The sequence below is a fragment of the Strix uralensis genome, chromosome 6, assembly GCF_047716275.1.
Source record: "Strix uralensis isolate ZFMK-TIS-50842 chromosome 6, bStrUra1, whole genome shotgun sequence".
Lineage (NCBI taxonomy): Eukaryota > Metazoa > Chordata > Aves > Strigiformes > Strigidae > Strix > Strix uralensis.
In genome coordinates, this window is record NC_133977.1 from 32,598,599 (window position 1) to 32,614,459 (window position 15,861).

Below are 15,861 nucleotides of genomic sequence, written 5' to 3' on the forward strand. Positions count from 1 at the left end.
AGACAGTCAATTTAAGAGGTCCTTGGGATTTTTTAAAAAGGAGGCACTCCTAATCAGTGCAAAGGGAATTGCTCCTGTTTATTCCAGGGTTGAAGTTGCCCCCAAATTTGCAGATGTTAATTTTGAAAAAGAGAATCAATCATTAGTTTTTAATAAAGAACTTGTTCCTTAGGAAGTGGGGGGAGGTACTGAAAGCATTTCCCTGTACAGTTTAGAGTTCATTAGTGCACTGATCAGGGAAAGTGTGCAAGAAAAGTGCAGTCAGATGAATATTCCTTATTTAACCTCCGAATCAGTAACTCAGAAAAAAAGCAATTTCTTCTAAATCTGAGTTCCAGGTGACTGCCTTTTATCCGAACTCCATTAAATTATTCCCCTGCTAAAGTCTCATGAAACAGGCTGTTTGCTCCAGCAGCCGTTGACTCCCTGAGATCATTTTGAAACCTAAACATTCTGGTTTTATTAATAACGACCTATCTTCCACCCTGGTGATGTGAGGGGCTTGAGGAAGGTGTTTGTGTCTAGGTGTCAACTTTCTGCATTGAATCCCTGTGTCTTCACTGGTGTGGGGACAGGCTGGGTGAGCTGGTTCTTGCTTGTCTCCCTGGCTGTGGGTAGCACTCGGGTACAACAGAAAGACATGAGAGGTTCTGGCAGCGGTGCTACCTCCAACTAAGTCAAGAGGCAGTGTCCTCAGCCTCACGCTCACTGCACAAGCTTGTAGGTAGATCCGTTTCACCCTCATTCCCACCACAGTGTCTCAGCAAGGTCGCCTCACTTCAGTCTCAGTCATGATAATTTCTTCCTTTTAGGTTGCCCCATGTGATTCATCTCCAGGGTTTATTTCTGTGTGGCAACCACCAGACATAATTTTTCTACAGTCTCCTGTTTATTCTGGACTTACACACTGCAAGTTTCCTACTCAGCCCTTTTTAAAAAACACAGATTTATTTGGTTTTACTGACTCTGGTCAAAGTAGCTGTTCTGAAATCCCATAGGGATGTAGCATTAGGGGCAGACAGATGTAATGAGCTGGGGCTGCTCCGCATATGAACTGCAGCTGGCTGAAAATAGCCTTGACCTTTTTATAAACTGAAGTATTGTCCAGCCCTGTTTTAACTGACCTGGCATATTAATGTGCTGAGGCAACTGGGCAGGAGAACTGCCTCAGCATTTCCCAGGTGTGTTTGTTTGGGCCATGTTTGCCTTGACAGATTTCTTCCTGTGCATGAACTCTGAGGCAGAATGAATATTTTATAAAGCTTTTTATATCTCTGTCTATGATTTTTACGGCAAATTGAGCTCCCCTCATGTTGTATTACTTCTTTTCCTTCCTCTCCTTGGTGACCTCGCAGTCATCAGTGCCTGAATTCCTGCCTTTGCATACCTCACTTTCTCTCTCTGCTGTCTCTGAGGAGGGCTCCGTATCCATGACCCAGTGTGTGTGGCTTTGATGCTAGTTACTGGGGTCTGAAGGGCACTTGACATGGCTTGAGCAGCCTTAGGCCTATCTAGGTGTGTAGAAGACCCCAGAAGTCTGGGATTCCCTGCCAGGAGCAGCAGTGGGAACTGCAAACTTCTTGTGGGCCTTTCAGGCTCCTGCCTCCATGCCAGGGAGCATGGAAGCCCCCAGACCCCAAGGGTTTGCAGGGTCCTCCCTGTGGAATTGAGCTGGGTTCCCTGAGCAGCCAGATGGTGCTGAGGTCTGGGGACCCTAATGTCCTCACTCAAGTGCAGTCCTGCCAACACCCAAGGAGGAGATTCTTCCTACCAAACCATTTTACTACAGGTTTAGCTCCACAGACAAGGCAGCTCATCCTGATTCTCACCAAAATAGGTGAGAGGAGAATCAGGCTCTTAATCTCAAGGGATCCAATGGCATTTTATCATGTCCTCTGAATTATTCTGTCACAAGCATCTTGAATGTCTGGTTTATCTCCTCCAAAATGATCAGTACACTGCTCATCAATCAGCCTTATTTAACAACTAACATGCTGCAGGTAGTTTAGCAACCTGAGCATTTTGGCTGAAATAATTGCATTCTCTGGAGTCCTGTGCCTGGACTGGGAGGGAACTGCTGGTGCCTTTGAAATACTTGGGTGCTGTGGGGATGGGGGCATGGGATGCCTGCGTAGATGGCCAGCTGGCCACCTATATCAGGCTCTGTCCTTCTGCAGCATACCAGCTCTGGGGAGCAGCAAATTTCACTTTTACAGTGAATTATGAGGGCAAGGCTGAAGAAAGTTAAAACTTCTTTTCTCTTAATTCTTTCAATTAAAGAACCCAGGTTACTTTGCCTTAGGAATACAGCTCTACCTGCCTGGCTTGCTCCTACTTCACTGCAAGCTGCACTTGAATGGCAAAGTGATTCTTGTATGTGTAGAAAGTGGCGGTGCCTGAGAAGTGTTCAGCACTCACAGGAGGACTGGCTTTTTGGAGAAGCTGAGTAGTCAGCGAGTCAGCGAGTTTCCCTCCTGCTTGCTATTCACCAAAGCCTAAATCTAAGTTTAGGCATTAAGCTGAATATAAACTCTTGAAAACATATGGCATCAATTCTGACTGCTGATCACTTTTGGTAAGTTGGCTTGATACAGCCACATCCTTTGAGTTGCTTTCTATTCCCCAACAGGGAATGTGAAAAAAGGAGGAAGCTCTAGGGCTGGGAGAGACCAGCTCTGGCCAAACTAGCTCCAACATGATTCCTGGTTTAGCTGTCTATCTTCCTTCCCACTAGGCCCAGCTGTTTCTACAGGAACCCTGTTCTAGAGCACGTGCAAGTCAGAAAGAGACCCCACCAATAACTCTACACTTACAAAGGCACTGAGCGGTACAGAAAATATGAAAGACTCCCCTGAAATACATGAATGATCAATTAAAGAGTTAATGAATCCTCAAGAAGTTTGCATACAGAAATCAGAGAGGGGAGGTTCAGCAGTACATTTCTGTGGCCAAACCCACAGATGAAGATTAACTGAAAGCCTTCAGGGACAACAAATAGAACAATGTTACTGTGAGGCCAAGAGCTTGTTTCACCATTTGTTCTCTGTCCGTCACCATGGTATACAAGTGCTGCTGTGGATACAAGAAGAAATAACCTTATATTCATTCCCTACATTCATCGCAGATACATCCTGAAGTTTAAACAGTTCATAGTGCTCTTTTTTTGTATTGGACCACTTCACTGCTTCCTCCATGGAAATCCCTCCATCTGGGGACACTCCACCAACATGTTTCTTTGAGACTTGCTGCAGATATTTCCGTAAGTAACGTGCTTTGATTGTGTTCCTGTTCTTTCTGCGTTCTCTGGCTGGGAGTGCTTGAGCAGACAGATGTCGTGTGAGGAATGTATGTGGGAATGGGCTGTTTTGGGGCAATTGTCCAAAATATCCATGAAAGAGCTTCAGAATGAGAGTTGTAGAAATCTGCACTGCAAACCTGTTTCTAAGATGTATGCTCATCCAGGTGAAAAAGTCTGAAGTGTACGATGTAACCTATGCGTCCCGTTGTGCCTGCTTATATTGCAGATTACTAATGCTGTCGAAGCACCTGAAACTGTTTGCAGAAACTACTTGACAAATAGTTCTGAAAAACAAATAAACCTAAGAAAAAACTACCTCTGTTCATATGGGGAAAAAAGCAAAAGGCAGAAAATACAAGCTACTATTATTTTTTGTGAATTAATCACCCATCTCCAGATCTGACAAAATAACTCAGAGGAGGCTGGAGTCTCTTTTTGCTCTATTTTCAGCCAGTGCTGGAAGCAAAAGTGCCAGAAATCTCTCTGCAAAGCCTGTTCTGATGAGTTTTCCAGCCAGTTTCATGAATCAAGTTGGTTTGGATTAACTGTGAATAAGCCCTTGGGCAGAACTAGCAAATCATGGGTTCATTGATCACAGACACTTCTGTGCACGAGGTCTGACCCAACACTCAATAAAGGCAATGAGAAACCTACTGGGGCAGCTTATCCGATAGCTGTGGAGCCTCTTTGTGGTTCTCTCCAAAGCAGCTGGAGTCAGCTATTCCCAGAGACTGGAAGCTGGATGGGGCTGAATTTTGCTTATGGTCCATTCACCCAGTTTATGGGGGTTTGCATCAGGACCAGGGAGAAGTTCTCTCCACCATACACTGCTCGTTTAAAAAACTGGTGTAGCAGTAAGACCTAGTAAGAATCAAGCTCGTCTTTTCCTCCTGCTGCTCTGCTGCCTTGTTTCCCAGCAGTATTTAACAGGGATGGATGCCTGCTTCTTCTGGGATTGTTTAACTGTGGGGACAGTTTCAGGGCTGTCTCTGGAGGCTGTCTCCACAAGTAACATGTTTTTTAAGTTATGCCTCTCTATTGATCCCCTGTCTGAACAATTTCCAGTGGTGCCTGCTCTGAGCCCAAAGGTGTCTGCAATCAACCCTGTAACAATATTCGAGGAGAACACTATTTTAAAAGGCTGCCTCTCGTGAAGTGTGCTGTGTGTTTTGAATGTGACAGGCTACATGAGAGGACCTGAAACAGAGACATTTAAGAAAGCTTGGGAACTTTTAATCCTTGAGCCTGAGCCCATCCTCGCTTTCTGACTTTGCTTTGAGAGCCTCTGATTCAAACACACCCTTTTCACCTCGCATCCAAGCCTGGAGCAGACCATATCCCCTCTCCAATCCAGAGGAGGCCAGAAGTCTTAAAAAATAAAATTCCATCAGAAGCTTTTGCCTCAAAATGGGTTCTCCAACATGGTAAGAATGACTGATCTTGTGATATTTCATAATGGTGGAAATCTTGTGAGACTGTCTCCTACACTGCTTTGAAATGCCCTTCCCTGTGCCTGGGTTCCTCCTGTACACCCAAATCCCAGCCTCAGTTTAAGCTAAACAGAAAGTTGCAGCCACTGCTTTAAGACTTAGATAAAACCTTTCATACCCCTCAGCGTCTCAAGGACATTTCAAAAATAGAAGATAAAATATCTACAGAATTAAGCATGGGAAGAACTCTGTTTGAGATGAGGAAGAGTGTGAGTTAATGAGATTTGGGTCTTCACCAAGTTAATTATGGGATAATTAATTTAATGACATACATCTGTGGCCTCAGCTGAGCTATGCTTGGGTGGTGATGGCGAAAGGGAGTTGAAAAGTCAGCGTGTCCCACTGGTCTGTTTGGGCATTGTTACTGTGGGGGTTGGGTTTGCTGAATGCTCCTCAAGAGTGATGTGTCAGCCTTATGGCACAGGGGTTAGTAGCCGTTTCTCAGATTTGTGTGTAGCACAACAGTGCTGTTGTAGTGTAATTGCAGCATGCATAAGAGCTGCTTGCTCTCTAGCTGTTTCTTATTATTCTGTTGCCTCCTGGTTGTATTTGCTATGCTGCCCTTGAATGGAAATACTGTGAGTTCTCAGTAGATGGGGTATCCTGAGGTCTTGGGTGGCTTTTTTTCTGGCTTATGGGCACAACTGGAACATGTTTGAAGGGCTGATTTGTGTCATAAAGAGGGAGAGAATATAGGTTTCTGTGTTCCTCTTTTATCACAGCTTGGCAACATCTCCTTGCCTTGTACTCCTTCTGAAGAATGAAAGAGTTAATGTATTCTCCAGCATCTTTATCGTTTGTGCAGAATAATCACTGTTTTAAAGATGCCTGCCTTGATATCACAATGTAATACTCTGCCTGACTAAACACTAAAAAACATCGAGAATGATCATTTCATTTGAGGCATCAATAACTTAGGACAGCTGCTCAGAAAATGGCAAAGAAAATGTTTTTTGTGTTAAGTAGCTTGCTTTGCTTGCCCTACAAGCTCCAGCTGAGGCTCATGGGGGTCAGATTTTCTGGAGGTGGAAATTCGATGTTGAATGTCTGATGGGGCATTGGGGCTATAAATTCTGCTTGTGAGGCTGTATGAAAAGGTAATATGCGTGTTGAGAAGTAAAAGCGCTAACTGAACAATCATCCAGGAGTTGTGGGCCCAGTTCTTGCTTCTGCGGCTGGTTTTCCACACATCCTTGGGATGGTTGTTTTTTCCTTGTCCTTATAATTGCTGGACCAGTCTTGCAGTAGGTGGGAAAGAGTAGAAGAGGTTGGATCTCCCATCTGCTTCTTCAGGTGGTCTGGACAGCCCTGCAGCTGGCAGGGTTTCTGCCTGGAGTGATTTGAGTCAATCAAGAGCCAAGGCAGCAGGGCACTGTGATCCCTATGGCCGTGTGGGCTGTCGCTGTGCTCCCGAGCAACTGTGGCACCAAACTGTGCTTGTGGAGCCAGATGCTACACTGGAGATGGGACTTGGAGGGAGCATCCTCGAGGCACTGGTTTTCCTTCAGAGCTTTTCTTTTCGAAGGTGGCTAGTCCTCTGTCACTTCTTCCCAGCCTGGTGGCAAAGTTACTTGTGCTGACAGCCCTCAATTTGGAGGCTGATGCAGGAAGACAGGTTGGAGTGAGTCTGTGTTTGAAGGGGTCTGTGCTGATGAAGGTCAGATGCTATTACCACAGGGGCAGTTAATTGAGGGGGTATCAGTAGACAGCATGTCATCTCTCTCTAATTTTCCTTTCCTGCCTGTTATTTAATAAAACTATTGAGAGGAAGGCTGCATTAACTTTATTTTTATCTTTAATTCGGTGACTGCAGTAAAAACCACTATTTGAGAAGTCACTGAATACAGGATAGAATTGGTTCTGTAATAATAATAACAACTTGTTTTCCCTCTTTGAAAATAAATATGGTCCTTAGTAGAAAGATTTACCCATTGCTGGCAGTCAATCAGCCAGGACAATTTGAGCTCTGAGCACTTGATTAGAATAACTTTAAGGAAAATTGCCTTCCTGAATCAAGTAAGGATCCATTAACCTGATGAAACAGGGTTTGCTTATCTGAGAGGTTAAGACTCAAAACACAGCCTGGGCTGCATTAGATGAGGCCTCTTTTAGAATGGCATAGAGACAGAAAGTAATAAAAACACCATCTGTCATGTCTAGTCAATCAGATCTAGTATAAGAGAGGAATTATTCCTCTGACTTTACTGTTATAAGATCGTCTGTTTGTTAACAATAGGAAGTGTCAGGAATGCTGAAAACTGGTTTTATTCCCTCAAATTATTTCTAGCTGTCTTTATCTTGGAGATAATGAATATTAATCTGAGTTTATACTGCAAAGAAATATTTCTAGATGAGTACAATGCTAAGGTATTCCATGTTGAGTCTCTTTAGTGATTTATTGTTAGAGGTAAAACTAAATGGGAGCTGGAGGAAAAGTGCCATGTACACTTTGCTTCTGAAAGTGATTATTTCTGTAAACAAATCTCTTGCAAGTTGCTGAGCACTCAAAGGTTCTTTGAAATCAATTGAATATATACCTCTCAAGTGGCCCTCTGCATCTTAAAGGACTGGCATGGCTAGATCTTCTCATGTAGCCTAGGCATAGCTGGAGGTCATGGAAAAGGGGACTGTGTTTTTTTGGCGTGGATTTATTAAAGCTAATAGATGTTGTCACTAATGGGTTTCTCTGTCAGTGAGTACCAGTGTGCTCTCCTCTGTTTACTAAGGACTATAGAGGAGCACTTGGAGACATTTAAGGCTGAATGACAAGCAGTGAAGACATGCCAGCTATGGGCACAGGAGATGGAAGGGGTGGTGGAAAGCCTATACCAGCATATCCCCAGCACTGCTGCTCATCAGCTGGGGTGAAAACGCCATCTCCCCTTGTCATGCACCACAGATGAGACCACAGTGGATATAACTGACCTGAATGGGCACATCTTCATCATCTAGCAACTTTTGCTGTAGCTGGTACATGCCTATGCTACCTCACAACCCATGTGTACCATTCCCATCTTGCTATTGCAGCTGATGAGCTTATCCCTGTTTTCCAGGCAGACATCCTCTCCAGGGAAATAGGTTTAAGAAAACAAGTGCTGAGACTAGTGAAACCTCTGCTAGGTCTGGGCATTTTGCTTTGCTCGGATACAGATTGGATTGGCTGCTGGTGAGTAATAAATATAAAGAAGGACCTGTGATAGCTCACCACAGGAAGATACTGGAAACCTGCGGAGGGTTTGTACCCTTACAGTGTACGAAGAACTGCTTAGAAATAGATTAGGAAAGCAGAAGGGCTGGAGGTGAGTGTAGTAGCCTGAAGAGTGAATGTGGCTTAATTTGACTTCATTAAACCTCCTGCTGTTGTGTAGGACTCACACTCTGAGCCTGTGTCTGCAGTCACTCAAAACACACGGGGCTGGCTCTGCTCCTGGTGAAGCCAGCAAGGCACTGGTGGCCTGCGGGTGCAGCGAGAGTAACGTCCGCCGCTGCCTGCTGCTTGGGCGTGTGCCGTGCTGCTGCCCTGCATGTTCAGCACCGCTCTATAGCTTCTGGGTGGCCACAGGCTGGAAAACACCAGAGGTGGTTTTTGTGTGCCCATGGGAAAAAACATTTGTGTTCAGGGTTGCTGTTTGCACAAGTGAAGCATGCAGAGTGTTTGCAGGTATGTGATGCAGGACTCAGCTGTTGTGTGGTGGGCACAACTCCATGCAAGATCCCAGGAGGAAGGAGACAGTCTGGGAATAGAAAAGGAGGGTTAAAGCAAGTGTCTGATTCAGTATTTGATCATAGCCAGAAGATGCGTTCCAGTCAAGCTACTGAAACAGGAGAGTTTCTTTCTGGAAGAAAGGCATGTTGAGCAGAGGGAAGTTAACATGTGCTGGGGGGGGTGGCATCTGGGAAAGGCTGAGCACCCCTGGTCCCACTGATGTCAGGTGGATCAGTTGCCACTCAGCTCCTAGGAAAAGTGGACTTCTCTGGGGGTGTTAGCATAAGGAGGAAGAGGCACAGATTAGTTCTTCATTCTGTGCAAGTATAACATTTCTCCCCACCAAACTCAGAGGGGGTTTGCCACGAGTGCCAGTGGAGAGCAGACTGCCCTAGGCACAGGATGGTCAGGACAAAAGGAATTGTGCTACAAAGTGTCAGGGTCCCTGGAGACCCAAAAACTGTATGTTTAGATCAATGTTTAAAAAAAACAAAAAAAGGTCTCTTAATTCTGTGCCAGTCCCTCTGGGACCTGATGCAGGGAAAACCCACATGACTGCACGTCTTGCTGGAGCTGGTGAGAGCTACTCACACTCACTGTGTTAGCAAATGGATCCCCGTGGTTGCTGTGGTGGGAGGCTGAAAAGAATGGATGGCACTGCAAGCTTGTTATGAAAATGCAGAGAACCAGAGTTAATGAATCTTGGATGAGCCGCTGATCTGCCTGACCCTTGGTATGGCAGTGGAGGGAGCTGGCTTGGGAGGATCTGATTAACATCTCAGTGGAAATGACAGTCCCTAGAATGCAGAAGGTTGTATCATATCTGTCTGTGCTTGCATCTGGGAAAGGTCACTGCTGGAAAGCTGAGATCAATCTGGATTAGATCTGCGAGTTTTTTTTATCAGAACAGAGGTATTTTGGGGATTTACATGTTCTCTGTTCCTGGCAGCTTGCCCTGATGAAATACTGATTACACAACGCAATCTAACTTAAGCTGTAGTCAAAAAATCAGCTGTGGGCTGGGATATGGTGAGAATACCCTCTCTGTGATGGCAAAGATTTTAAATTGTGCAGTGCATTATGTCTTCTGACTCAGAGGAGCTTGCAAAGAATAAAACAATCAGACTGTTACTGTGGGTGCATGGAAAAAAACTGGAAAAGCTGAAATTAATGCCTTCCCTGAGATTCTTCTAGTTCTGTAGCTGGATTAATGAATGAAACCATTTGTGCCAGATATACAGGAGATTAGTGCTGCTTGACTCCTGTTTTATGGCCGCGGAGTTAAGGCTAGGAAACCTGAAATATGTGCTCAAGGTGCCTGACAAGTAGCGTAGACAACTGAACCCCAGGGTCCTGCTGCCACATCCTGTAGCCATGCCCCCTCCTTCACTGCCCCATAGAACCCCATGGTGCCAGGCATCCCTGTGAGCTGGCTGCAAGGAATAGAGTAGTTACAGGATTCCTGCTTTCTCATTACCAGCTGCCTCTTGCTGGAGGAGAGGCTAGCAGTGAGTAAAAGCAGGTTTTTACTCCAGAGCTGGGTGAGAGAGGGTGTGGGACCCACCACCAGAAAGGAGCTACTGGCCAGCTGAGGGGTCAGCACAAAAAGGGAAGCTCCCAAGGCAGCATCTGTCCCAGAGGCTGGAAGTGAGCATGGAGAGGAGGGCAGTGCACCCAAGGGATAACTGAGACACTGCATGTGATTGCCTTTCAGCATTCCTCCAGACCCAAGGCTGATGCAAGCTGCAATGTCTTCAGCTGAGCTATCCCTCAGAGCCTGTGGCAGCATAAATCAATAGCTGGTTTTTCTTTGCTGTGATAATACTGCAGGCAGGGCAGCTTAATGGATAGACTGCTGGGCTGGCATGCAAGAGGTTTCAGCAGAATTTGCCTTCATTAGGATGGTTCTTCCATCTTTTGCTCATCTCTGAAATGGAGATACTGATATCTGCTCAGTGAAATTCCCTGAGACCTGCTGCCAAAAGGCACTGTCAGATCCTGCTTCTGATACCATCTGGAAGAGAATGTTCTTGGGACACCAAACAGTCCTCAAGCACTTTTTCCAAACTCCTAGCACACCACATCCATCTTTCAGCTGCAGGGACCTCTTGCCTCCTCGCTTGAAGAAGGGTATGACCCAGCCACAGCAAGTGGACTGGGTAAACCTTCAGGTTTTTCTGTTTCCAGGTGCTCTCTGTTATTCAGAAGTTTTGAACAGAGAGCCTGAGTTATGCCTGAGCCAGACAACTGTGGTATTGGGTTTCTGAGGGACTACACACCTTGTTTGTTAGGGGCATAAAAAAGACATTCAGAATTGATCACTTTCACCCTCATGAGTCAAGCAGCACTGACTAGTGTGTTAGAAACCGAGCTCATGTTCCCTTGTACACATTCCCTTGATTCTCCTTGATTTTTTTTTTCAGAGCATTATCTCTGTTGCTGACTTTACATACCTATGTGAACAGTAAAACTAGTTATTGTTTTAACTAGGGACTGTCTCTAAGAAGTGGGCAGCATTCCTAAACTGCTTTAAATTGTTATAAAGGGGAAACAAAGGCCATGCAGGAAGGGCAGAACACAGAAACATCCCAGGAACTGGACATGTTCCCATGGGTCCAGATTGGCTGGGGCACCTGGATGTCCATTTTCTCTGTCTTGAACTTACTGAAACCAGTGCTACCAGTCAGCTCAGAGTCAGTGTATGGTACCTTATCCCATAGCATCAAGTACATCTTAGAACTGGAGGGGGAAAATAGCTGGAAAGGAATTCAGGAGATCATTTAGCCCATCTCCTTACTGAGAGCCTGAATAGTTAAATTATTGCTGATTTTCTATGCAGTAATTTAAGCCTTCCTTGCTTATTTACTTATTTTCTTGCTGTTAATCAGTGGTCTGTTTCAAAAGACCACAAGTCTTATTCTGGAGACAACTTCCAATTTTTTGCAGTGGTTTTGTGATACTCCCATCTTGAGGGCCTAGAAAGTAATTTAAATTTGTGGTTGCCTTTTGTTTGTGCTGGGTTTTCTTCATTTCCTGCCTCAGCTGACCAGCTCTATCTTTCCCTGTGTTTTGCTTGAACATTCCCTTCAATGAAGAGAAGAATCCTAATTTTTCCATGCTATGACAGCCTCTTAAAAAGTTGTTTGGAAATAAAAGCCCTTTGCTGATGTGTTGGGTTTTTTTTCCCCCTAATCTTCTAACAGAAGTCACAAGCATTACAAAGTAAAGCTTTTTATTCTTCCCAACAACTATTCTCCCTCCAGCTTTTCTTTTCTATTGCATTGTCTGGCCTGTAGTGCTCATACTTCTTTTCTGCTTGTTTTTCACAGTGCTTGCCCAAAGTCTCATACTGCTAGCTTTGCCATGCTGTGCTTTGTACTTATCTATGGTACATCTTCTTATAATATGACTAACACCCCCTGGATCCTGGCCATACATCCTACATTCTGGATTTAAATCCTTCTTACCATCTCTTTAATATATCATGTGTGAATAGCCTGCTCTTTCAAGCCGTAATTAAAATTTTGCTTCAATCCTCCTTTCACAAGCCACTTACAATTTACCGTCATCTTTTTATGAGTTGTTTGTGCTGTTGTTCTTTCTTTCACTTCAGACTGTGTATCCCTTGTTGCTCTATCAAATGACTCAACACCTGTAGGAACTTATTCCTCATTTAATTTTGGAATTTGATCTGCGATTGGCTTAGACTGCTCACTATTGTACATAGAAGTAGCTATTGCTGCATGCTTTTCTTCACTGTAAAGTTCAGATGTGTCTCAGTGTTTCCCTAGTGCATCTTTCTAGTCCTCCTGCCCAGTTCCCCTGGGATAACCTTTGTTCAGCTAATATCGTTAGGAACTGCATACCTCTTTGTAGCCTTGACTGTATTTTGTGTGTTGAGGTGGTGATGAGAGATATGGGGCCATGGGGCAGGTGGGACTAGGATCTCAGTCTGATGAAGAGGGGAAGGATGCAGGTGGCTTCAGGGCCATGATGTGTGGTGATGGAGACCCCATTTGGCTCTACTGCTGAATACACAGAATGTCATTGTGAGCCATTTCTGTATCTGCAGAAAATATCTGGGGTTTCCTCCTGCAGCGCAGATGCCTTAGAACCTCTCCGAAAGGAATTCACAGCAGTTTAGAGGAGGTCATGGGGGAAAGCAGAAAGGAATAAACAGCAGAAATGTGGTAGAAAAAATGTTGATCCTCCTTCAGGTAGCTCAAGACTTTAAGGTGAAAAAGGGTCTGGGAGAACGGCATGTCGATGTTATGTCTGCATTCCTGTGTGGCACATGAAGAACCAGGAACTGAAGTCAGTCTGTCAAAAGGTGATGAAACCCCCTGTCTTCTCACAACCTCAACTACTAAAAGACATGTACAGTTAAGGCCAGCTCTGTAGCTGGTGTACAGTGTCGAGTTTGGATTTATGGCCAGCTGTAGATCCCATCTAGTCACAGGTCCAGTCCCTGCTCTCATCCAGAAGTAATAATTCTATTGAAAGGTAGTGTAGCAGCAGTGCAAAGTGATTGGTTGTGAATATCCATGAAAGATGCCATGCAGCCTTACAGGCTGTATTTAAGGAGAAGGACAGATTCCCTATGACATTTGGGAGCTGAGCAGACATGACTTCAGAACAAAAATAAATGAAAGTTTAACTATTTTATTGGTAACTGAAGGACTGCGGTTGTGAAGTGAAACATTAACAACAGGGTGAAAGAGAGCCAGGATTGCTCAACGGGATTCATCTTCAGACTCAGCAGAGCTGGGGTCGTGCAATGCGCAGGAAGCAGCAGACATGGCAGAGGGGGACGGCATGCTGCAGGCTGCAAAGGAAACCCAAGCTGGTGAGAGAATTTTTTAAAAGATTTCTTCTTGCTAATCATAGAAGAAAGTGAAGGCAAAAAGGCACCAGGAGAGACGAGAAGTTTCTCTGGTTGCTACAGGTTGACTAGTGACCAGATGACAGGCTCTTAAATACAGATTAGGTACTTGATATTGTTAGTGGAATTAATCTAAATATCTTTGCAATTTTCAGTCTATAAGAGCTGGTGACTTCTGGCATATTTTCCTGGTTCTTCAAGTGATTTGATAAAGCTTATTCTTAAATTACTTTTAAGTAATTTAAGTATGAAAAATAAGAGAGAAGAAATAGAAAAAGTATGAGAGAAGTTTGCAGGCAATGGAAACCAGTCTTGATCTGTCTAAATCAGTTAAGCCATGCTCTTTCCTGTAATCAAAGAATTGGAGAAAGTAAGCCAGAAGAGACCTAGAGAGCTTATCTTGCCATCCAGGGCCAGATCATTAAGCCCAAAATGTTGCTGGCACACATTCATCTAGCTTCTTATAACCTTATCTTGGAAAGAGAGAAAGAGGAGAGAAATACAGATATAGTAAAAGGGCTATGAAAGTGTGGCCAGTGTACACGAATTCAAAGTAAGAGTCATAAGAGACCAGTGTGGCTGAGCTGAAAACCAAGAAGGGATTGTACCACAAGATGAATGCAGATAAAAATGAAGATATCAGTTGAGTATAAACAGATTAATGTGCATAGTACTGCATCAGGAAGCAGTGAGAATGTGAGGATTGTAAATGCAAAGGGAAAATGCAGATTGTCTTCCCGTGAATTTGGGAACCAGAAAAAATTAAATGATGAACCGAAAGTCATAGAAAAATGTATTCATGGGAACTTCTGGCTATGCAAGGCATCTGGTAGCTGAATCATCCTGCAGTTTCCCCACTTACATAAAGGATAACTCAGAAAAGAAGAAATTTTACAGAAAGCAGTCCTTGCTTTCATGCTTACCAGTTGAAGTTGTTTAGCACATGACTTTCATAGAAATTCAGGAGAGCATCTCATCCATCTGCCTGCTCTGGGACGGGACCCGATATTTAGCCAGTCCCTAATATGTTCTTATATAATGGACTTCAGAGATTGCCCGAACTCCACAGCCCCAGCCACGCCATCTCTGTTCCAGTGCCCATATGTCCTTGCAAAAAGGGAATTTGGCCTGAAGCATCCCCCAATCTTGTTTACTGAAAATAAGTTATTTTTCTCATCTCATCCTCGATGCAAATGGAGAATATTTGGTCTCTGTGGCTGCTTTTCCTGTCAATGGGTAGGGTTAGCATTTAGTAGTCTTCCCTGAAAAACATTTGCAGAGCTGCAAAGTGGTTTCTCCCATTTAGTAACATCATTTTGAATTCATAGCCTATTTTCCCCCAGGCTTCTCCATCCTGGTTTTGGACACAAACATGAGCAGCACGATGGCTGTGCTGATGTTCTCTTTGCTCATGGAAAAGCTGAGGACCTGCGTGTTTCACTACCTCCTAATCTGATGGAAAATCATTGATAGCTACTCTGAGAGGGATTTCCCAGTTGCCTACTATATGGGTATTTCATCTGGACCCTCTTTACCTTGTGAGACATTAAAGATACTAGAGTTAGGATGTATCACATCCACAGCTGCTCTAGCTGCTTTGCCACTTACCCTGTCGCTAAAGGATAAAACAGTCTGGTTTGAGAGCATTTTTTCCCATCCAAAATGCCTGGTTTGTAATCCTTATTCTCCTTTTGGTGCTTAGAAGGGATTATCCAATCAAGTATCTCTCTGGTTGTGGAGGGACATGACTGGGTTGTCCTAACCTGCCTTTTTAAAGTCAGTGGTGATGCTTATCCTGCTTCTGCCCTTCACAAGGGAAGTGGTTCAATACTACCTTCAGCACTTGAAGGTGAACTTCATCCGGCTCTAATGATCTGAGCACAATTGAGGTTTCCAATATTCTTTAAGCAGTTTTTGTTTCATTTCACCCATATTCCTACTGGTTCATTTTAATGGGGTTATATGTCTTGTTGCAATTTAGTTTTTTAGTGAAGACAAACAAAAAGGACACAACTTTTCTGGCTTCTCTGGATGAACTTTTGTTTGCTCGTTTTCTAGTTTAAATAATAGACTTTCATTTTCCTTCCTCTTTCTCCAATATTGACAGCATTTCTAACACCTTTTCTTACTGCCTTTTGTGTCCCCCTGCTAGCTGTAATTCATTTTGTGCCTTAGCTTTGCAGCCTCTATCGCTCCATGCTTGATCTGTTTGTTTACACTTGTCTTCAGAAATGCCACCTTATTTCCATTTGTGGTACAATTCCTTCCTGATTTTCAGCCTGGCCGCACAGGTCTCCTTCTATTGAGTCTTACTCTGAATTCATTTGTATCTGAGGTGCTTGCAAATTTATTCTCCTTAACTTGTTCTTGCTGTTTGCCATGAGTTACCATTTATTACCAGATATTTGAATTCCTTTTCTCAATTTCTGTCTGAGAAGACCTTCTGGCAGCTAATGGCCTAAACAGCTCTGCAGTGTATTTGACA

At 44.0% G+C, this 15,861-nt stretch overlaps 1 protein-coding gene across 2 annotated transcripts in view; it reads left to right on the forward strand.

Annotated features, from left to right (window-relative positions):
- Positions 1-3,138: 3,138 nt before the first annotated feature.
- Positions 3,139-15,861, forward strand: part of SLC15A2 (solute carrier family 15 member 2) — a 66,084-nt gene continuing 53,361 nt past the window's right edge. The window contains exon 1 of one of the 2 annotated variants that reach the window (XM_074873579.1): positions 3,139-3,259. In XM_074873579.1, the coding sequence (XP_074729680.1) occupies positions 3,193-3,259 (67 nt within the window). In that variant the 5' untranslated portion in view covers positions 3,139-3,192. Of the gene's footprint in view, positions 3,260-13,248; positions 13,341-15,861 lie in introns of those variants that run through there. The other variant, XM_074873581.1, reaches the window with a different exon arrangement.